A 25,496-nucleotide genomic window follows, 5' to 3' on the forward strand; every position below is an offset into this window, starting at 1 on the left:
GTTAAAAGGACTGCAGTACTTTAAAGCAGACGATAAGAAATGGCATAACCCTAGTGTAATGTAACTCTACATACAAATTGAATATACTCGTATCTTAAGATGTAATACCGTTGATAAATTGATCATTACGTTGGTATGCGACGTAACGCGATTCGAATAAGAAAATTGATTTTAATATTACTAAATTGTCCCAAACCTACTTAGGATCGGGATCTATTTTTAAAAAACCGGCCAAGTGCGAGTCGGACTCGCGCATCGAGGGTTCCGTACTTTTTAGTATTTGTTGTTATAGCGGCAACAGAAATAAATCATCTGTGAAAATTTCAACTGTCTAGCTATCACTGTTCATGGGATACAGCCTGGTGACAGACAGACGGACAGACGACCAGACGGCCAGACGGAGTCTTAGTAATAGGGTCCCGTTTTTACCCTTTGGGTACGGAACCCTAAAAAGCGATGGCTCGATATCGTGAAAGCGGATATGAGCGTAAACGGGCTCACACGAGAGGACGCCCAGGATTGCGCAGTGGAGAAAGGCAAGTAGGAAAGCGGACGCTGGCAAAGACCGGGATAACGAAGAAGAAGAAGAATACGCGAAATAAACCGTTTAATTTTTATTTCATGTTAGTCCTTATTAGTAGACAATTTCTTTTGCATCCATAGATTCTAGTAGCTAATATCTATCGTATAGTCGCCATCAGATATATCGGAGCGGCCGAGGTACTCAAAAATACCTGAACACGCACTTAACGCCTTGACAATAGAGACGTGTTCAGATATATGTGAGCACCTTGGCCGCTCCGATATATCTGATGGCGACTGTACACGTCATCGAGACGACAATCCTTGCCTTACGGCGCGGCGTCTAATACGTAACGGTGCCGCGGCCGCGGCTGCTACTGCCCGATTAGGAGGCTTTCCGCTCCGGCCGGTTTATAACGTAATCGGTATTCTTTAAACCGTTCGGTTCAAGAGAATTACGGAAAACGATGTTTTTGTAAAGTACATCCATACTAAGGCCCCTTACGCACTAGCGGTTGGCCGTTAAGGCGGTTCGTTTGAGCGGTCAGCCGCCTGACGCGGTTATTACAGCGGCTGGCCGCTATGGCGGCCAACCGCGAGGAAACCGCGTTTAAACCGCGTAAAGCGGCTGGACAGCTCGATATTATAAATGCGAAATGTGTCTGTCTGTCTGTCTGTTACCTCTTCATGCTTAAACCGCTGAACCGATTTAGTTGAAATTTGTTATAGATAAAGTTCGAGTCCCGCGGAAGGACATAGGGTAGTTTTTATCCCAGAAATCATCTTTTAAGGGGGGTGGAAAGGGGGGTGGAAATTTGTATGGGATCTCGATAAAAAACAGATTGGATAAAAAATAAGCTACCCAAATTACAAACTACGTAGACGAAGGCGGGCAAAAGCTAGTATTATATATATTCAAATACCAGCACCAAGTGTGATTAAAATACCATGGGTCTCTATTGTTTCCCATATAGTTTTAAGTCATAATGTACGAGTATTGTTTGTCCACATTTTCGTTAGTCATAATTTGGTTTTTCTCAGAAACGCGTAACTTTTCAGGATTAACCTAACCTATCTATAGGATAACCTGAGGCAAAGATAGATATAACTCCGTAATAGATGGATACAGTCTAAGGAAAAAACGTGCCTCAAAAATCACGAAAATTTGATTCTCGATCAGATGGCGCCACTAGTTTTGGCCTACTCTCGTATAGAGGGCGTTGACGGTTTCGTTTGTTATTTAACAATTTTAACGCATATCAGTGAAAGAACATGGGTCAAAATCATAAAAATAATTAATGCAAATAAAAAAATACATTTATCCATATTTAAATACATTTTATCGTATTTTTATAAATCTTCATTTTTAGTTTTAAAGTGTGTCGACAGATGGCAGTGAATTTACTGGGGTTACAAAATTTACTATGACAGTACCGCTCTAGTATAAGTTACTCTATGCCTGAGGAAAGTCCTGAAAAGCTAACGGTTTCAGAATTATGACTAATGATAATACGACAATCATTGTATTATGACTTTCAATAATTATGTCAAACAAAGGGACCCCAAATATCATACCTATATCTTCTATAGTTCTAATATATCTTTCATTAACCGTACAGGAACATTGTTCAGAATCGCGAAAATCACTCTTTGACTCTGCTAAACATGCGAAAACTCAAGAAACCACATAAATACTACACATTATGTAACTTAGTCATAATACTCATAATCAAACGTACGAGGCTTTCATATTTTAAAACAGAGCCATTCGATATCTGTATTTACTAATATAGTAAAACACTATCTGTACCAATAAGGCTGCATGATTCACCGTTTAAAGGAACACTTGTGCCTATTGTGATAGTATGTATTTAATTTGTGTATGACTCATTACGTTTACGTTTTCTTCAGTTTCATGGTCGCCTCGCGGTGTACCTTGACTTTCACAGCTGACGAACATAGGACGGGTTGTGTCTTACCGTTTCTAATCGAAATACAATCGCATATTACAAATTATGAATGTCAAAAAATAAAAAATATGTACGTACATCTGGTTCTAACCTAAATACTGAGCCGAGAAGATGCGAGCGCAAGAAATCCGTAACTGAGGTACGGTAGAGCTTACGAAAATTATAAGGAGATGAGTAAATACAGAATGTATAATCAATACTGAATATAAGAATATGAATAGGTATGCATTATGAATACGGAACGATTGCTTTTAAAATGTTTTTAGTAGTTCCTCAGATATTATCGTGGTAGGGTGTGCTTTTTAGTGGTCAGATCTAACCGTACTTTCCTGATCTTAATCAGTCTTTTAGACATAACTAATTTATATACCACAATGTAAAACTGTGATGACTGAGAGATTACAAATGCCAATGTATCTAAAAGTTTTCAATCACAAGATTACAGTGGACATAAGAATCAGAGAGCAATGCATATTTTAGGTCAGGGCAGGCCATAGGATTATAAAAACTTGTTTGATGGGGTGCCGTCCCTCATAATACCTACTCATAAGCAGTGAACCGGTTGAAAATAAGGGCACTGTCGGCGTCAATTGAGTGTTAGTCTACTAAGTTACCTACGAGTAGATTTTTATGCACAAATTTATTTTATTTTATTATTTTACTAACCATATATTTAAGCTTTATGTGTACTAACAACAATGATCTCAGTTGGTCTATGAATAAAAACTAAAAAAATAAAAAAATAAATATATATTTCGAACAAAAAACTGCTATTTAAATTCTGTACTACATGTCATAGGTGTATTAGGTGTAATGTGCCCGAGGCCGGATCCGAACCGGCGCGGCGTTCAGCTTTTACCGCTAGCACCATAACCTCTTGGCTAGCGGTCTCAGCAGCCTCCGTTCAAATTTCATGAGTATATACGAGTGTAAAGGCTAAGAGAGCCTTTGATCATACTTTAAGGGCGAGCGTAAGTGCTTGCACGTGATTTTAATTAAATAACTAAATACTCAGTTTTTTTAGAATGACTTACAAATGATAAATTCGAGCAGCGTGGCGCCCCCGTCCCGGAAGCTCCTAGAGTATCATCGATGCACTTCACAAGCACAACACTATCTGTGGACAAACAAACATACAATCAAATATTGTTCTTTTGGCGGTGGTTTGTTATATATATTTCCTTTTGTTTTTTTTTGCGGCGGGAGGGTGTTAACATTAATTGCATGTAAGTATAACGGGTTAGCACTGATTGACTATTTAGCACGTTATCTTTTCGCGGATTAGCAGAAGTAATATTTTGGTATTAATTAAACATACAGTCAAACTCGAATGCTACAATCAACGGGCGGCGTAATGGCCCATTTCACCAGTGTGCGGCACAAGTATTTTTGTACTGAATGTGCTTGTGCCGCACACGGGTGGAATCCCGCCGAAAATGGACGAAGTTATCCATGTGATAAAAAGCCCATCACCTTTTAACACCGTGGGATTTCAAGAGACAAATTGTCACTCACGCTGTCACGTAGACAAGTCCGACTGTCATATCCATACGATACACGGAATTCCAATACATACTCGTAAGTACCTACGTCAATGCTATGCATGTTAAGGTAAGTAGTAGTAGTAGTAGTAGTAAATCACTTTATTGTACAAAACAAAAATTGATAACATGAAATTCATATAAATTTAGGTACAAAGGCGAGCTTATCCCTATAAGGGATTTCTTCCAGCTAACCTTAGAGTAAATGAGTGGAAAATTCGAATTAGATAGATAGACAAACTTACAGAACGTACAATAATATTTAAGAAGGAAAACTACAATATTAACGTCTACGAATAACTAAAATACATCAATTGCATTATGCAATAAAATAAATATGTACTAGCATACATAAATATATAGTACTAAATAAATATTAAATAAATATATATATATATATAATATATAAATAATATATATATATATTAGCACTCAACCAAATCACAGTTCGTGGGAAAGCCAAAGCTTTTTCAGATTAACTTCTCATAATACAGAAAAATATTCTAAATTAAGAAGGGTAAAATCCATGTAGTAGAATGCCATATACATATCATTTGACATGTTACAATATGCCTACGTAAGATGATAAGATCGTAATTTTAGAGCAAAATATATAAATTTCAATTTCAATTGTAATCCGTTTTCATAGTTTTATTTCATGAGTAACTATCGCGGTAACCGAAGACAATATTTTTTATTGTATTGTTCTGCCATCCTCAATTTATATACTGAAACCGTTATGACATAATATTGCACTTCAGTTTAGATATACATATTACCTAAATATGTATGCACACTGCGCGGCCGCGGAGCAGCCGGCGGATTTCCACTATACTCACAATGGCCGTCCTTGGCCGACCCTCATCCCAGCACACCAAGCACTACCTACACTCAAAATTCAACTTAACAACCAGCTTACAAGACTTATTTTTCAATGGTAAGGTTCAGTCAAAGGCCATTGATGATTATGCGAAAAAAGTCTCGTTTCGAGAATTCATCTCCGTGGAGGTATAATAATAGAATGATGGTATAGCAGGAAATTAGTTTTTTTGCAGTGCTGAATGCACCCTTTTTACTTGCAAGACTGCAAGTATTCAAAGTGCATTGAATTTCCGATTTGGTTGCAAACATAATTTCACGATAAAATCGGTTGGATAAGATAGGTTGTACAATTGGTAATCAACTGTACTTTAGTGGCATTGGCAGGGCATAGAAATTAAATATATATATCTGATGTTGGAGTCCATATTCGGAATTTATATCTCCATAATTGTATTTACTTAAGAATCACCAATTTAACTTTGTAGCATGAAATTCACGAACAATAGAATATAAAGTTACAAAACCTAACAAAAGGAAATAATCACCAATCTGTCCCCCGAATATTGACGAAACAAATACTGTTTTGTAAACAAACTGACAAAGTTTTAATTGCTACTCAACTGTACCTTAGAAATTTCCTTGTCTGTCGAACAAAGGCCGCCACACACTTCTAAAATCAAATAACCACTTCTAAACAAAACAAATAAGACGAAACATCTTCACTCCACTAACCACTTATTCACTCCACTTGGGCTACTAAGTGCCATAAAGAAAAATTTTCACTTACGAAGTAAACATGTTTTAACTTTTAAATCGTTTTTCAGTTTAGACAAATAATTTTTGTTTTTAAGAAAACTTTTTTTGATACACAATTTTTTATGATCTTTAGAAATAAATTATGTTTGTTTGTATTTGGTTATCCAAATAAAGGTAAATCTCGTGCATTTCGGGATAAAATCGACTTATTCGACATAGATTCGACCAAAGAGGTATATTTTCTGATATCTAAAGGTTCTTTGCTTGCTTTTGTTACTAGCTTTATTGTTTTTTTTTTACCTATAAGTAAAGCCGCGAAATTGCACGATAGTTACAACAATTCTCAGTATTGTTACGGTTTAAAAAAAGTTTTCTTCAAAATGTAAATTCCGCAAACGGTAAAACCACAATAGCTAAGCAAACCTAGCACATGAGATAGGTACTTGGGGCGCGCGCGGTCGAGTTGTACTAATCGAATTAGAGGAGTGTGCGAAGGAGGGAGCTGGTGGAAGCATAAGGGTTAAGGACGGTCAGCCGAAACTATGAGGCGTGGTTAAATTAGATAGTATTGGTTTGACGGAGGCTAGGAGCCTAGTCGGTCGGTAGTGACCTTGTCTACAGTGCAGGAGATTCCGGGTTCGAATCTTCGCAAGGGCAATTTGTGTGACATTTACGTGTTCGTGAGTTATTGATGTTTTCAATGTATATTAGCATTTACATATAATCTAACAAAATATTACATATATCGTCGTCTAGCAGCCACAACACAAGCCTCATTGGGACTGTGGGACTTGATCAATATGTGTAAAATTCCTTCTATATTTGTGACGTTTTCAACCAAAAGGCACCAGATTGTCGGTTGTCGATAAGGTTGATTTCTAATTGAAGCTATATGGAAATAGCGCCATACTGACCAGCGACAGAAAGTACCCTTTTGGTTGAAAATGGCACATTTATTTATTTTTATAGTGGAGTCGTGGCTCAGACGGCCGCTTTAACCAGAAACCAGTTTGTTCGGTCGTCTATTCGCATGTCTATCGTTAACTTATTCGAGTGACAGAGGCAAATAGACGAGACGTCGATGTTCGAGGATCGAGGTTCGCGGTAGCCCCTTACCTCCAATATCAGGCATTGAGACCACCGATCGAAACCCGTAAGAAACACGTATTGAACGGTGTTAATGTGTCGTTCCACAGGCGTTTAGGTAGTCGGCTCTTACACCATTAATATTACCATTGAGCGCTAAATCCTTTAATGTGGAAACTTTGTCAAAGGACAAAATCTATGTTTATTATTAAGTACTAACGTAGGCTAAGATCAACTAACACTCATTGGACCATCTGTTGTCTTGAATGAAATAATAATAAATAATTAAATAAAGACACGCTGCGCGCTGCACACGATAGGCGCGGTGTTAAAAATGCTCCAATAAAAATGCGCGACAAGATCCCTAATTGCCTGATGTTCCTTATCAGAAGAACGACGCATAAATTTAAAGAAAGAGAAGAGCTGCTGGAATGTATGAATGGCAGTAAAAGAAGAATGAGCTCTTAGTGTAACAAGGTATATAAATAATTCTCAATAAAGTCATTCATGTACATGGCCATTGTTAATGAAAACCAAAGACCTTAAAGTATTTGCAAAGCAAAAACGTTTAACTGAATCGAATAGCGGACCAAAACAATTCATACCGACTGGACCGCTCCCAAACGGGGGCAAAAAATATTTAATTTCAATACAAACTTAACTGTCTCTGATCGCGTGCTTTGGAGCAATGACCATTTCGACTAACTCTCCCTACATCGTACCTCACCCTAATTCATCATTGCAAATGTAACTTTAACAATGTGTCACAAAGTTCACAATTGAAAGTATTGTCTAATATTAATGTGTGGTTAGGTAAGTTTCGATTTAAACGAGTGCTCCGGTCCTAACAATTACTTCCAAAACAAGCTCTCTGGAATCGCCATTCATCATTCGAGAGCAAATTACTGGTCTCCGATGCTTCCGTGATGGTTTTAAAGGACTTAACTACTTGAGAAATTGGACCGTGTATGTTCTTTTGAAGTAAGAGAGAAGACATGCGTTTGGACTATTCATAATGGGAACAATTGTAATGGATTGACTGTTTATTAGACGCTGAAAGATAGAAAGTGGGCTAGATAGTGGGATAGTAACCGAGTTTATTATCCTGGTTGTAGATTTTGTTGTTTTAATATCAAAGTATACTGCGACGAAATAAGGTTTCTCTATGGTCTATTAATTTACCCATGTATTTGGTAGGTTCAATTTGTTAACTGGACTCTACATTCAACATCACAGTTAATTAAAAAACCGAAGGTTTTTCTTATCTTACACGTAGCAAAACAATTATAACTAACAGATACACGGTCAACGATAAGCACAGTACTAAAAGGTTTCAAGAACCAATGAGATTGTTCGGATACTGTCACTTATTGGATTTATGTGGTCTAACGGGTCTAACTTTGACCTCTGCTCTAAAGGGCAATGTGGTCAATGCAGATGTATATCTGCTGAGGAATGTGGGTAAAAGGCTTCCTGTCACTAAAGACCTAGCGGTATCATTAATAGTGTTTGTAAGCTGCCTATTTCACAGTATGTTTATTGATTATAATGTCACCTTAAATCACATGCTTTTACATATTTGTAATAATGTGTATCGTAGATAGAAGTGTTGTGTCAATAACTTTTTTGTCTACGTTCAAATAAGTCTGTCTTTCTTCTCTTAAGGTTTCTAAAGGGGCCCACGGATTATCAGTCCGCCGATATCAGCCTGTTAGTGAGAACAAAAATTTGACAGTTCCGAACAACTGACAGGCCGATATCGTCCGGCGGCCTGGTTATCAGTGGGCCCCTTAAAACAAAACTACATATGTACTTTTACTGCACAATGTACAGTCACCAACTCACCAGCAGTTACATCAGATACTTATAAATACCTGAACGTCTTTATTACCAAGGTGTTAGGGCGTTATTCTTGCAGGAAGGGCTTGTGAAGTCCAACAAGCTCTTGCTAATCGTTTGTCCTTTATGTCCTTATATGTCATTTTGACATTTTGGTTTTTCATGAAATAAAACTATGAAAACGGATTATTTCATGAGTAACTATCGCGGTAACCGAAGACAATATTATTTTGGTTTTTATTAGTGACAAAATTTAACAAAGGTTTGCTATGTTTTATGAATAAGGCGATTAGTGCATACTCAGATATTTTTGTCTCCCCGGCGCTTCGATATAGTGTGATCACGACTGTTCAGGTATAGTATGAATTTTCTCAAATGATTTTTACGCCTAAGATCCTAATGTGTTAAACAAATGCCATTGTTTATTTTGTGGGAGCGGTCTTCATTGTGTCAGAGCGCGTGCCATTGTGTCTGCGCGTGGCACGCGCTCATACACAACGGCTGACCGCTCGCTAAAAGAAACAATGGCTTTTGTTTAACAGATTAGGGTCTTAGTCGTAAAAATCATTTGAGAAGATTCATACTATAACAGTAAGAAAGTAAAGTAAATATACTTTATTGCACCACAAAAGAAAACTTCAATATATAACAGATTAACAATGTAAATACATGTAGCAACAGGCGGTCTATGTAATAGTGTATTTGTATTCAAATGTATTCAAACCCTAAGTTACGTTGAGCAGACGATTTTGTAGGTATCACGGAGCACAGCATGCTAATTTTATGTGGTCGTCCGTAACGAGGATTTGCATCGAGATTGTGAAAGCAACAGAACTGGTAATAATCTATCATATTTGCATAACATATCCTCGCACTATGTTAGGCTGTAGGAGAGGTAATTTATATGCAATAGTGCCATTTATTACAAATATTACGTTACTTTGAACGCTTTAATGTTAGTAACTAAAGTTAGACCAAGAAAAGTCTGCATCGATTTTGATAGCATACGCAGTCCAAGTTTTACTTTAAACGTCAAACTTCTATGAAGTTATGACGTATAAATAACGCTTTCACTGCGTGTGCCATCAAAATCGCTGCAGACTTTTCTTGGTCTAACTCTATTAGCTTTTAACATCTACATTCTACACTGTTAACAAAATTGTAAGCTCATAAGACAATACATATAATAGATAGACATTGATATTGATAAACACTTAAATACTTTGGTCGCTTTTTGGGGTTCCGTACCCAAAGGGTAAAAACGGGACCCTATTACTAAGACTCCGCAGTCCGTCCGTCCGTCTGTCACCAGGCTGTATATTATGAACCGCAATAGCTAGATAGTTGACATTTTCTCAGATGATGTATTATTATAACAACAAATACTAAAAACAATGTAAAATAAATATTTAAGTGTGGCTCCCATACAACAAACGTGATTTTTTTGCCGTGTTTTGCGTAATGGTACGGAACCCTTCGTGCGCGAGTCCTACTCGCACTTGGCCCGTTTTTTTTATAATTATTCATGATGATGTGAAAGATCAAATCGTTTAAAAAGTAGTACTAGTAGTAGTGCGATAATATCGGTTTCGTAGGGCTAATATAAATACATTCCCAAACTGTCAAAAATATGTGTACGCTCTTACACCGTAGATAATACAGACGTGTTCACATATTTTTGGGCCATTTCTCTGGATCGATATTTTTGCCTTCGACTGTAAGAGTAGTAACAGTAATGAAAGAGTGCACGAATTATTATACATAACTAGTTTTATCTCGGTAAACATTATTCATATGTGCAAGTTTTATGCATGTCTTGTGAGTGCCGCTATATGTCAAAAGATTAACCCAGTCTCAACAGTATATAGACACTAAAATGACAGGCAACTTTTCAGACTGGTCAGTATACAAAACTGTAAAAAGGCGTTACAATCATCGTAACATAAAAACACTTAAGCCGTTTTAAAATAGACTCTCAAAATAATAGGATACCAAAACAGGCGCTCAAAAAACGTTAGACGAACACCTACACACGCCAGCATCTGATATAACCTTTTTATGTCAAAACGGTGTTGTTTTTATAAAACGAACACTAGCGCATAAAATATACAAATGACATCATAATAGCACAAACAGTGTAACTATGAAATCAGGTTAGGTCAGTGCCCGGACCGAAAAGTGGACGCTGATTCCAGTAAATGTGAAATGGCTACAAAAACGTATCTCGATCTGTGAGATAAGCATCTTTGTACAAACTCATGTCGCTAAACGTTTGACAATGGGAATTATACTCTGTTACGCTGGACGTAAGGTTTTATTTGTAAAAGAGCTAATTGTGCACAATAGTGAACTTTGCAGTCCCGACAAGGCCTAGTTTCCCCTCTGGGTTGGACGGTCAGATGGCAGTCGCTTTCGTAAAAACTAGTGCCTACGCCAATTCTTGGGATTAGTTGCCAAGCGGACCCTAGGCTCCCATGGAGCCGTGGCAAAATGCCGGGACAACGCGAGGAAGATGATGAGTGAACTTTGCAGTCGCAATAACAGATGTTTTACACGATTTCGTTTCATTTGTAAACGTTAGACGCATATAGCTCGTTTTATTAAATTAGCACGTAAATACCTAGTGAATAAAAAATATTTTTGACGAGTCTTAGTCCTAACAGTCCACTTAGTACTTACGTACACTTATAGGAAAACTTCTACCGCATACATATGTAATTTTTGAGAATTAGTGACACATTTTTCAATTAAATGAATAATAAATTTGTAAACGTTAGACGCAGATAGCTCGTTTTATTAAATTAGCACGTAAATACCTAGTGAATAAAAAATATTTTTGATGAGTCTTAGTCCTAACAGTCCACTTAGTACTTACGTACACTTATAGGAAAACTTCTACCGCATACATATGTAATTTTTGAGAATTAGTGACACATTTTTCAATTAAATGAATAATAAATTTGTAAACGTTAGACGCAGATAGCTCATTTTATTAAATTAGCACGTAAATACCTAGTGAATAAAAAATATTTTTGACGAGTCTTAGTCCTAACAGTCCACTTAGTACTTTACGTACACTTATAGGAAAACTTCTACCGCATACATATGTAATTTTTGAGAATTAGTGACACCTTTTTCAATTAAATGAATAATAAATTTGTAAACGTTAGACGCAGATAGCTCGTTTTATTAAATTAGCACGTAAATACCTAGTGAATAAAAAATATTTTTGATGAGTCTTAGTCCTAACAGTCCATTGCACTTAGTACTTACGTACTTATAGGAAAACTTCTACTGCATACATATGTATTTTTTGAGAATTAGTGACACCTTTTTCAATTAAATGAATAATAAACGAAAGTATTTACTTTAAGAACATGAACTCTAAAGAAGGAAAGGCTTTTCTTGAATGCAGTACTGATTCCATCATCTTACTAAGCCAATATTAACTAATTTGTAGGCTATGAGTAAAACCGTTGGATGCTGACTGCATCAACGTCATACAAAGATAAAGAACAAAAGAACCCGCGAACTACTTCGTTCAATCGATCGTCTATTTGCCTCTCTATCAAAGATGCAAGAATTAAAAAGAGGCAACAAGACGAAATTGCGTGACTTTTCGACATTCGCGGTAGCTTAATGTTAGCGTATTCGATTGAAGCGTTTTTCTCGAGGCATTCTTGTTAGTGTGAGATGCTTTTAACTGAAATATTAGCAAATTAACAAGATATTAACCGATCTAAGCGTTGCAGGAAATACCTATAGCGATTTTCCCCAATTAATGGCAGAGCAATGCGTTTAATAACGAAGAGTGCGGTGCTAAGTGGAGATGAGGATAGACACGCTATTAGAGCATTATGAATTATGAAATTGCTACTTCCGCTGAGATCTTACCGTGTTAACAATGTTGTTGATAGGTTTGTATCTCATTTGTACGGGTTTCTATTGTTTCCCATAAAGTTTCAAGTCATAATGTATTGTTTGTCCGCATTATCGTTAGTCATAATTTGGTTTTTCTCAGAAACGCGTAACTTTTCAGGATTGCCATAAAACAAACCTAACCTAACCTAACTATAGCAAAACCTTCCATAATCCTGAAAAGTTAACGGTTTCAGAATTATGACTAATGATAATCTGACAATCATTACATTATTAATTTAAGAAATATTTGTAAACTTGTTTGTAAACGACTGTTTGTTTCTTAAATAAATAAAAATTATGACTATTTATGACTTTCAATAATTATGTCAAACAAAGGGACTATATATACTTTGTCTGTGGATTCAAGATTTAAATTTGAAGTTTTGTTAATTACCTACGCGTGTTATTATTACATTAGTGTGTGATATCATCGATTACGTTATTATGTATTTATACAATACCAACCTAACCTAATTAAGCGTGAACGATCATACATAACACACATTCAAAAAATACTAGACTAGACACTTTAGACAGTAAAATAAAACATTTTCTGTCTATACCTCTGTATTTATCGTTAATAAAGTTCGATCAAAAAGATGCTAGAAAACCTCGAAGTTAATTAGTAACATCGAAAGTCATATCTCCATTTCAGAATGGGAATCTCAATGAAAAGCTAATTAATTGCGACAGATCACTTTTAAGAGATAAAGAGTTTCTCAGTCGGACCTCAAATACTTCGCTCGTCTCTTCAACCAGAATACCGTGATCTCTAATTATACATACGCTGTTACAGATCAGGTGACAGTTGTACTGGTTCATATGTAGATTATGTAGCGAGCTCTCTGAGACAGGCAATTCCAAAGTCATCGTTCGTGCTTCTACGATACGCCTAGATCAAATATTCCAATTGATATCGCCAGTCGAGTTGTCATTAAGCATGTGTCAGTGAAATATGAAATTTAACTTCTGCATAGAAGATTCAAATTTCTTTGATAATTGACACTCGATGTTTCATCGGAATCGTGTTCGTAATCGTACGCCCTGGTTGGACTAACCAGCGCGTGCGTTCTCCGATTAGTCCGTGCGGAAAGAGTAGTCGCGGAATATATGTGGCATGTGGCCCAATATACATTCATTAATCGTCTTTATTTGCAAATATCGACAAATATCTTATTTGTAGAGCAATTAGAGCGTGTCACATATTTTTGCGGCCTTCGAAGTAACACATTGCTGCAGGTGACTGTGCAACTAATCCAATCGACCGCACAAATACTGTAATGCAAACTCACATCGTCTAAAATTTAGACGATGTGAGTTCGCTCACAATTTAGAGTATTTAGGTTCTAAATACTCCAAATTGTTTCAAATTTCGAATTCACAAACTGGTTGGCTGTCTGAGCGTTCGAATCTCTCGCGGTTGGCAAGGCAATGCACGGCTAGGTTACCGGGCAGGTAGAGATCGAGAACTCGTCTGCGATCACCCGGCCGGCCCATTAAAATACCACAACCCACGCTCCGAGAAATTACTATTTACATAACAAAAAAGCTCGAATACAGGTGGTATCGGAGCGCTATTGGATTTACAAATCGTGGGTGTGTTTTTGATAAAGATGCATTATTGGACGGACCAGCAAAGCTCTTTTTTTTTTATTGAAAACAATACTGTATCGTTATGAAACCCTTTATATGTTCTTAGACAAACAAGTTTTTTGTATTTGTAACTTCTTTCTAAAATCAATAATTATCAAAGAAATCATAGCTCGACCCTCAAGAAAGGTCGCTATAGTCTAGACTCTAGTCGAAAAACCCCGAGAAGAGAGGTTTCGAACACCAGCTACTGAACTCTTCCACTTCTCTTCTTCTCGAAAAAAGTATGCATAATATATCTAGGGCTTTCATTACTTTTGGCTAACCGGACTTGCCAATCCTTGACTAGGTCACTGCCTCTCAATTAACCTGACTGCATTGATATCCGTTACGCTCTGACTGCAATAATTATACATCAAATTAATTTCGACTGCCGACTCGCCAACGTGCAACATCCCGCGAAAGTGCCGGGCATTTTCAATTGCAGATATCCTTTATTAAACTGAAAATCCAGGAGTTTCTAATCGTTGCCAAAAACGTAGCAAGGTTTATTGCAACGTAGGATGGGTGCGTTTTCTAGTTTCCGGAACGAGTGTTGCAATGGGGCACTGGAGCGTGCTTCCACGATCATTAGGTTTGTTCAACGTGTTCGGAACTGGCGTTGGAAAGTACGCATTGCGAAATGTGACGAGGTTATCATTTATATTTAGCGTTTGGCCGGCGCTATCAGTGTGGCCAACTAGCCAAAACATGAGAAACTTCGGTGATATAATAAATTGACTAGATAGCTGTGACATTACACGTGGGACGTACAGACGTAACAGATATGGCTAGCAAGGATACCTAAACTAATAAAAATTAAATGTATATAATTCTTCTTCTTCTTCTTCCTGGCCATTATTATTCCCATCTCTAGTTGGGGTCGGCCCTCCTTATACCATTACGCCACTTTATGCGGTCTGCTGTCATACTTTTATCTATGCCTGCTGCCTCCATGTCTCCTTCAACGGTGCTGCTCCAAGTTGTGGGGGGTCGTCCTCGGCCTCGGTTACCCTCCCTTATGTTTAATACCGCTCTCGTCATGTGGCAATTAAATGTATATAATTAAGCGAAGAAAATTTTTCAAACCCAGCCTTTGACACTGGAGGCCTTGGTAAGTTTTTCATCCATAGGTATAAGACTTATGATTTTGACGTTTATTTCAGTTTAATATGCTAAACTGACCACATTATTTGTAAGAGGTTTCGTAGTATATTCTTGAATGACACGAATCTTACAAAGACAATCCGTGGCATCAAATGATTTGGTTCCAATTTTTGAATTAATTTTTTTCTCAAAGACAAAACTTTATAGACTGTGTAAAAAAATAGTTTATACAAATTAGAAGCTAAGGTTTGCCATCTTTTTAAATACTTTTTTATCACGTTTTTACGACAAGCTTTTTTTGACCGGTGAAGCCTTGTTAAACTCGCAATAACACACCAGAGGCGTAAGTAGAGATAACAGTTGAATAAAAAAAACCGGCCAAGTGCGAGTCGGACTCGCGCACTGAGTGTTCCGTACTTTTTAGTATTTTTTGTTATAGCGGCAACAGAAATACAATACTGCTTAACATCAGGCGGGCCGTATGCTTGTTTGCCACCGACGTAGTATAAAAAAAAAAAACTGAAAATTTCAACTGTCTAGCTATCACGGTTCATGAGATACAGCTTGGTGACAGACGGACAGCGGAGTCTTTGTAATAGGGTCCCATTTTTACCCTATGGGTACGGAACCCTAAAAATGAGAACAGATAACACATAAATCAATAGGACAAAAACTGGGTTTATATTGGCCGGGATATGAACCGTGACTACCTTTTGTATTGTTTCGAGCTCCCGATATTTCGACGCATGCATCTTGTTCACTGGTAACTGAAGAACCGCGAATCATTCAAAACTGTCAAAAACTAGGTATCTTGAAAATATTTAATTAGTCCGAGCCGAGAAAAAGAGTGGACTGCCCACGATGGTTAAAGTAACTAACATTGTATTGAATAGAAAGTAATTTTAAAAGTAATGTACAGTCATACAATGTAAAATACATTATTTTTTATTGCTTGAGGCTTTTCAACATAAACAAGCTCTTTATAAACTAAAATGTGACGTTTTCAACCAAAAGGTACCACATTGTCGCTTGTCGATAAGGTTGATTTCGAATTGAAGCTATATGGAAATAGCGCCTTATCGACTTCCGACAATAAGTACCCTTTTGGTTGAAGATGGCACAAATGTTCTTAAGTATAAAGTACCTATAATAACAAGCTCTTTATAAACTGAAAATAAATTATCTTATTAGCGATAAGACCGCCTGTTGTTTAACCTCTTCTTTTCTGTATTCTTTGTACTGTTTTCTGTAATGAGGTGTGCACTAAAGAGTATAATGTATTGTATCTTTATGTATGAATATTATTGAATATATGTTAGTAAAATATATGATCGCACATTACGATACAAGTGTGAAAAGTAAGAAATTCGCAACGAGTGTCGATAAATTAAAACACAACCGAATCAAACCGTCAACGCCATCTATCCGAGAGTAGGCCAAAGATAGTGGCGCCATATGAAAGAAACAAAACTAAGCAACGTTCAACATAACACATAGTCTAAACTCAAGTTTTGTGCATATTATTTACTAATTACGAAGTGTCTGATAAACTATTTTCGGGTAGTGTAGTGTTGTTTACCCATATCTCCGTTGACATTTTGCTGGGACGTCAGACATCCGTGACCACAGCTGGTGCAACCCAGCTGAAACATCGGTTATGTTAAAAATAACGAACTCATATCACTAAATACGCGTTCTCAACATATTAAAACACTTGATGTATATCGCCGGATAAGTGATGGACCAATGATTTTAAACTGCTGCGATTGCTGCAAGCGGCAAGTTTTTTTTTATAATGTATTAAGGCGGTTCCCTGAGCCAGAAGGCGAAAAATCTCCTTATATGATCCTGTTTTTCAAAGAGGCGTTGATATTCGTAGACGTGGAAAAAATATATGTAGTTCTTGACTATATTATCTTTAATATCATAGCTTCCGATACACGAATTATGACACTTCGCTCGATACAATTAATTCCCAAAATAACCTCTAACTCGGACTTTTAATCCAACTTTACTCGGTTATTTATTATGTGATACTGTAAACAAAGAAAGAAGAAAAAACAATCTTAACTTATATAGTAATTTCATAGCTTTCGAATTTCGATATTGTAGGGTAACGTTTTTAAAATAAATAAAAATCGACAAAATTCGATCAAAATTGACACTTGGCGCGCATGATCTTTCCCGTTCTTTCTTGCGAAATGTGACAGAGACAGCGGCAAACCGATGGAACGGCCTTAATGAAGGCAAAGATTGCAACTGGCATGCGATGACAGCGTTATTATGCCTTACATGACAGTTTGCCGTGATTCATGCAACGAGAATGTAATAAGATCCGCAATATTTATTTGCGTTGGTAATAAATCAATATTGCACGTAGGTATAGTGTTATTAGTGTTGACTACCTTATACAGTTGGTACTGCACGTGTCATTTGAGATTGCATATTTCTGAGTATACCATGGGTAGCCCGTGTATTTAACACAAACGGTAACAAATGTTAATGTTCTAAATTTAATAACTACGCGCAGAACTTCATGTAAATGGAAGTCGCATTTTTTTAAATTAAATTAGCTTGATAAGCTTACTCTAATTAGTTTAAAGTAGGCATGTTTGTAACCTATACTTGCATGTACGTCAGTTAAAAAATATAATATGGATCAGGTCCATGGAATTCTCCAAGTTATTCTACTCCATGACCATAGACCTACATATAAATGGACTGGACACTTACAAAAGACGCAGCCACCCCTCAAGAGATTATCAAAGACCAGAAAGCTGAATGCTATGCTGACCGCCGACGCCCATAATGGGTATGGCACCAAAAGAATAAGATTCTACTCCATACCAATTAAAGAAAAACAACGATTATGTAGGTACAACAATTGACAATGACAATGACGTGATGAATGAAGGTCAATGGACAGATAGATAAGGCCGCCTTTCTGGACGCACGGGGGCGTTCTTACAATAGTTAAATTCTATGAACCGCTCGTCGCCCCGCTGCCCGCTGACGCTCTGGCCACGGTGTTAAAGTATTTAGGTTAGCTTATGCTACAAGCAATAAATCCTACGTAATCTACGTCATTCGCGTTCTCCGTTGTCCTTCAATCCCTCAGTGCCGCCGATAACTTTGATAACATGCAAATTGCAATCGACTCTCGAAATAAACATTGCAATTTGCATCTTATTACAATTACATGAGGTTGACTAATGTGTTCACATTTTTGATTCCTACGTTTACTGTCCAGACTCCAGAGAACCGGTCTGCGGCATTAATCGCATAGCTGATCAAGTATATGTATAAATGTAAAGTAGAGACGGAACTAGAAGCGATGATCGCCCTCGTCGTTGCAAATCTTGCATTCAACTTATTTATTGTAGATGACTCTGAAACACGAAGCAATGGCTATAAAAAATATTATGATCACGGCGCGAGGACCTTTTTTTGTTTGCGAAAGTGGACTGAAGGACTCTAGCAGGAAGGAGATAACGCATCGGAAGAGCACACGAGGTTTGTTTTAAATAATTAGTTACTTACCTATTGTAGTTAAGTCAATTTGTTTTCTAATGTTGCCTAGTTATTTTATTATTACTGTAATAGTAAATGCTTCTTGTTTGTGATAATCCGCTAATATGGTTCCAATGGGTGGAAAATTACTTGTGAAAATGATGTTAAAAAAAAGTGTATATGAATGCTACACGGTATTGAGGATCGGTAATAAATAAGTTTAACGTTTAAGGTAATAAAGACAGTTATAAGTGCTCCCTCTGTGAACAGTTTTAAGAACAGACTTGATAAACATTTAAAATAAAATAAAAAATGAACTTTGTACTAAAATAATCATGGGTAAATATAATAATCGTATAATTATAACTATTTCTTTAAAATATAGCATAATTAAGAAGAGCATATCTGTTTGTGTCTTGGTTAAAAAAATAACCATGACTAAAATAACTGTTTGCAAATAATAATTATGGGTCAGGTAAAAGTCATTCTATGATAGAAAGATACACATCTGGTGGCCGTTAAATAATTGTTCGACCATACTTGGAAGCTTTTTTTAAACAAGCCATAATGAGTTCTAGGATACAGCGCCCGCGCCTTTAACCCATTATTTAGGCTTAAGTTTTATTAGTAAGTTACGTAATAACTCTGTTTACTGAATGTCTGTTTGACTCGGCCGCACTCGTTAGCGCTAGCTAAACCGATTAAGTTGAAATTTCGTATATAGTTGGAGTCCCGGGAATGGACATAGCATAGTTTTTATCCCAGAAAAGTTGGAAGCTTTTAAAGGGTTATTCCACGCAGACGAGTCGCGGGAAACTGCTAGTTTGATTATAATTTATGCTGACCCTTATGTTGTTGTAAGTATTAAGATGGCGGTGTGGCGGACCTTAAAGGGTTTCCTATTTCGTTATTCGGCGGTGTTGAGAGTTCCCAAAACAACTCTTTGAGAAATATGATATAATAAACAAAATGATAATTGGTAAACTGTAAGCTCGATCTCTACGATGCTCTTGTTCAGTTCAGTGACGAGGCCCGAACCGAACATATATAACTAAATAAAATAATGGATTTTTTGAGAGACATTTTTCAATGCCTTAGGTAAGTTCTGTAACTATATAATACATATTCGAGTTATGTAAATTTACAAATTCATAATGGGATATGTTTGCTTGAAGCTTCAGGACACGAAGACAGCGAGAGGGTGCGGAGGACGAGGCGGAGGGCGCAGAGGCACAAGCAGCAGAGCAGCCGGCGTCGTCGCCGGCAGCTGAAACATGCTGGGGGTGCGGCATGCCCCTGCGCCTTTGCCTTAGGTAAGAACGTTCAGTACTAAGTCTTAGTTTCCCCTTGCGTGACATTATCGTTGAAATTTTCATTTTGTTTCGCTTTTTGTTAGAGGGCCTCAGATGGAACCCTCGGCGGCTTCAATACCGCCGACCCCGCCACCGACCCCGGTTGGGGTTGCGCGCCGTATTCGACCCTCAAGGCCGGGCTCGGGGCGGACCAGGTCGCGGCCGGTTGCTATTCCGGGGCGTCAAGACCGACGCACCCGGCCGCCGACCGCAGCATTACCCTGCGCGGCGCCAGGGTGCATGCTTTGCAGGAAACCCTACTAGGGTATGTTGATATTCACGATCGTTTTTGTAACGAGCCGCAATGGTTCTATGCGTCTTAGAATAGATGCCAATGGCACCTACGTCATTTGTGTCAACTCCGCCATTTTAAATAATTTCCTAAAACTATCTCGACAAAAAAATTGGACCGAAGCGAACGAAAGTGAGTGAAGGTCTATGCTTTAAATTTGGCAACGTAAATAACCACTTCCTTCGCTAAAACTACAAAATGAGCGAATACTACTATAGCATCAATGTTAACCTATATATTTTGTTATTGCAGACAGCCGCCGCCGTGAAGCCGCGGCCATCACGTATTAAATTAGTAAATAAGCCTACTTATTATTATATTTTTTTAATAAATGTATGAGTATAACCTTATAGTCATACATTTATTCAAAAAATTATAATTATTAAAAACTTAGTGTAATCATAATATAATAAGCCTAAATCTTAAATATTATCAAAAATTTCATCCACTTTGTAAAAGCAACCTCTCAATAAAAATATTTTCAATTCCCTATGAAACACCGAGTGATCCGTAATGATTTTTAGTTCAGTAGGCAATCTGTTATAATGGCTTATGGTTTTAGATATAAGTGTTAAATGCGACTTGTGTAAGTGTAATTTGTTTGTGTTATTTGTGTAAGTTTAGTTTTTAGTTTTTAATATAGATTAATTATTGTTACCGCGTATGGACTTTTATTTCTAACAATCCCAACACATTACCAAACCCCGACTGCCACATTGGTGACCCCGACGTGATCTGAACACGCAAGATTTTATTTATTAGGAAATAGGTAGGATAGTTTATTGGTCCAATAAATAAATACATACATTTAAATATATATATACGCACCCGGTAAACGCAGTTTAGCCCTTACTTTTTTCTTCACACACTTCGCACTCCTCCGGTAATTGGTGGTCGTATATGCACCTTCGACACACACTACACCAAAAGTACGGTTGGTCAACTAAAATTAAAACATTAACTCCAAAACTAATGTCAACAATAAAATGATCCAATTGTCCTTGTCGCTCGATTTCTAATCCACAATAACACTCTCGCCTCAAAACAAAATGTGTAAGGTCCCACGGCCAAATAAGTCCAATATCTAACATAAAAATATAATCATACCTATCTAAAACACGTTCTACGTCCATAAATATCACCATTTTGAAACTAGAAAGTCACTATCCTAATTTACTAATGTTACATTTACCTACTCTTTACAGCATCTCACTGCCTTGCCTGTCTCTCTCAAAGTCCTCAAGCAACTGCCTTTGCGTTTTGAGAGTCTACAACAATGGGCTTATACTAAGTATTAGATTATAGTAAGCCAGTGTTGAATATTGATACATATATGAATATTAGGTTCGTTCAAAGAACAAACAGCCCTTTGTTTGAACAGTCTATGCGAGAACCATAATATTTTTGAGCCCTAGACTAGTATACCAACTGTTGGAACAGAAAGCTCAAAATATGTTGGTCCCCGTATGGCATATATAAATATGAAAATGGCATGCCCAGATATTTATTCAAGATGCAACATATCAAATATAAATATGATAAATTATTATATTATAAATTATAATATTATAAATTATATATACCTCCCATAAAAAATGGACCAGCCAAAATGTATGGAACAGTCAAATTTTTTTCGCGATTTCGGGGTTGGTCCCATAGTAAAAGATGCTCAGTATAATCCCAAAACCTCCCTGGCAACGGGAATGCACTTATTTTTTAGCCAGCCTGTATACAAACCAGCATACAGAGATGGTCAAGAAGGAATGTGAACACAGGGTAAGATAAACATATGTGGTTTCTCATATCAAATATGTAATATCTTATGAGAACCGCATAATTCTGGTGGGGTCCGTGTTGAGTTTTTTACGTTCGAAAACTTATCTATGGCCGATCCTCAATGCCGTGCTACCGTGTACCGTGTAGTGTAGCCTGTGTAGCCAAAGGGTGAAAACGGGACCCTATTACTACGTTCACACCATCATCTTCATTAAACGATTAATTTTTATTTTCAGTTGTCACAGCGACCATGCCGACACCTTAATTTTACTTTTGAATAGGTTAATTTATTTTAATTTACTGTATTGCATGATAGGTATATGTTTAAGTTATTAATAAATTTGAATCATTTTATATGGACTATTTTTATTTTACTCCCGGCAAACTATTTTTATTCTATTGTATTGTGATAAATTTCACGTTATTAGCTATCTCAAAGCTAGCCGACAAGGTTTAAGGATAAGGAGTAAGGACTCAGGAGAGACAAAAGAAAAAACTAAGCGCTCGCATTTACGCAGCAATACTTTGTTGCGTACTATTAAGAAAAAGAGACGCATCTGGAACGCATTAAACTGCCATTTGGGTTAGTTTATTGCTTAGGTTTCGAATATTAGGTCCGGGCTGCATTCATCAGGCAAGCAGTAATTGGTGCACGGCGTAATTGTTCTGCAGGTGTTTGCTATGTTAGGCAAGTTATAGTGCCGGCATGCTGTCAAAGAAAAATATGAGACAATAGATTCACACCAAACTAAAATGCCGCGAGTATTAGCCGCGACTATTTTTTTAACTATACCCCGTCTGTTCATAAGTACTCAAATAGTTCGATTACTGAAATTTTATACGATGCAAGTCTTATATCGTTTTTTACTTTGCTGATCAAATAATCAATATTTAGTTCTAGCAAAAAATGGTAAAATCATAGCAATCCAGCGCGGGAACGCTGCCTGCGTGATGGGCACCCTACCAAGGGCACAAATTTTTGTTAGGTATTTTGAATTTTTAGCTTTAGTTATTATAATTGTAGTTAGTTTTAGTTTTAATATTTATTTTATAACACTTATTATCAAATACATGAGTTACTTTCTTACGTAATTTGGTCCAACAAAAAAATACAAAGTATTTATTTTTATACATTTATTATATACAAGAATAATATAAACTAGACTAATATTAACAATAATACTTAACAAAAACAACTTAAATAATATACCTACTTAAATATAAGCAGGCCGTAGATGACTTAATAAATGTAAACGTTACGTTATTTGTGTCACCACCATTTCCTTCGCTAAAACTCCAAAATGAGCGAATACTACTAGCATCAATCTTGACCAATTGGGGCATTTTGCAACCGTATTGCTGCATAGAGTGGTTCTTCTCGTGCAAATGTGCGAGCTATGTAGACTCTATTCCATGCAGAAATACGGTTCAGATTTACTATATCAATGAAAATATCGTCTTCCCTCGGTGGCGGAAATGGACCTACTTCAGTACATGTCAGTACTTCAGTCGATTAGTAAATAGGTTATAGATATAAGTCTTAAATGTAAGATTTTATTTATTAGGAAATGGGTAGGCTTATTTAGTTATATATATATTGTTTTTATTTTACATGACATTTAATTTAATTAATTTCACCAAATTAAATGAGAGAAAGTAAATTAATATAAATCAACAATATTTGAAGAAGAACACACACTAGCACATATTATCACTGTATCTATAACTATCCAAGTAATCCAAGTGAACATATTGCACGTGTTGATCATACCGATTGTTACAGCGTGTCGAACTTAAAATGTGGTTAAACAAGTAAAATATGGGTTACGAGTCGGGGCAAGGCGGCAAAAAGAACCCAGATACACCGTAATCACTATACAATGTGGGCCCTTTGCGTTGCTATCGAGCATTATCGGGTCGAATAAAAAAATGAATAAATGGCGTAAAATATTATATTGTAAAATTTGTAAGATTGAATCAGCTAGTGTATCTTGTTTTCGCCTTATACTTAGTTATATACCCTTATACTAAGTTATGTTACTATACTAAAGTTACTATCACACTCACTATTAACATCAACTCGAAACAAAATATAACCAAATTTTACCCTGAGCTAATATATATTCTAGTTAACCTAATTAATCTAATAATACTACTTATGCTAATTATATATAAAAATACACATAATTAAATTTCTTGACACGTTATTAATTAAGTGATCTTAAACCCTACATTACTTATACTTACAGCCAAGATTACTAACACCTATGAACCACTGCACAAATTTTCTTATGAATCGTAGTGTAAACAACACATGAAAGTCAACACACGGTCACATGAAAGACAGTCGGTAACAAACACATGTCTCAAGTTCGTCAAGAAAAAAAAAACAAATTAATACTCAATAACACAAAACTGACATTTTAAACAAATATTTTTAGCATGAACGTAAATAAATATATTGACACGTAAATAACATAGGTGACTTAAGACTATAGCGTAAAACACCGATGAACCACTAACCGTTGATATTAACCGTTGTTTAAACAAAGTTACCTCAATGCTTTGTGCAAAGCACGGTTAATATTTTGTTAGTGCCCCGTCAGCGTCTATGACTGCATCCAATCTCCTCCGCATCGAGGCTACAAGGTTTTCGCACAAATTTGATCCGCGCAACGAGTCCCACACCTCGTTAACATGTGCGACGAGTGCGTTTTTGGTCCTTTCGGATCTCGTATCCCAGCGTTGGACCATTACGGACCAAAGATTTTCAATGGGATTGAGATCCGGAGAGCGCGAGGGCCATGGTATTGCTTTAATGCCACTGGGTTTCTGTTGAAGCCAATTTTGCACCAGGCGACATTTGTGTATAGGGCAGTTGTCGTGTATGAATATTACTTCAGGCACGTCTTCTTCCGGATACACTGTCCTCACTGACGGCACCATTGTGTCCTGCAGAACCTCCAGATAACTCGCGCCATTGGCCCTCTCGGGTAAATATACGAGCTCTCCCGGCCCAGCTGCACTCATCCACGCCCACATGTTAACTACAACTCTTCCTGACTCTAAACATGGGACCACATTCCGCGGGTCGTATCGTGTATTATCCACACGCCATAAATTCTTGCGACCCACCTGGCTCGACTTAAAAGACTTCTCGTCGGAAAATATGGCATGTGAAAAATCAAAATCCCTCATATCTCGAGCGAAATTGAGGCGCGCTGCTTTTTGAACATCTGTCAAAACAATTTTTTTTGCCGGCTTTCGGTGGTGGATGCCGACCCTATGAAGAGCGTTTCGCACGGTTTGCGGAGAACAATCAAATGCCGCCGCAAAGTGCCGAATAGGCGTAAATGGATGCTCTTCATAGGTG

At 37.0% G+C, this 25,496-nt stretch overlaps 3 protein-coding genes across 3 annotated transcripts in view; 2 read left to right on the plus strand and 1 right to left on the minus strand.

The window, feature by feature from the left end:
- LOC134747305 (protein kinase C and casein kinase substrate in neurons protein 1) overlaps window positions 1-25,496 on the minus strand; it is a 196,610-nt gene that overhangs the window by 167,133 nt on the left and 3,981 nt on the right. The window contains exon 2 of the mRNA XM_063681931.1: window positions 3,527-3,609. The gene's annotated coding sequence lies outside the window, so the exon portion shown is untranslated. The remainder of the gene's footprint in view (window positions 1-3,526; window positions 3,610-25,496) is intronic.
- The window catches only part of LOC134747307 (uncharacterized), a 136,917-nt gene that overhangs the window by 43,114 nt on the left and 68,307 nt on the right, over window positions 1-25,496 (plus strand). The window lies entirely within an intron of this gene.
- On the plus strand, window positions 18,582-21,645 carry LOC134747172 (uncharacterized). The gene is made up of 4 exons (XM_063681752.1): window positions 18,582-18,706; window positions 19,879-20,016; window positions 20,100-20,320; window positions 21,553-21,645. The coding sequence occupies exons 1-4, from the start codon at window positions 18,598-18,600 to the stop codon at window positions 21,643-21,645; spliced, it is 561 nt and encodes a 186-aa protein (XP_063537822.1). The 5' UTR covers window positions 18,582-18,597.

The sequence above is a fragment of the Cydia strobilella genome, chromosome 14, assembly GCF_947568885.1.
Source record: "Cydia strobilella chromosome 14, ilCydStro3.1, whole genome shotgun sequence".
NCBI lineage: Eukaryota > Metazoa > Arthropoda > Insecta > Lepidoptera > Tortricidae > Cydia > Cydia strobilella.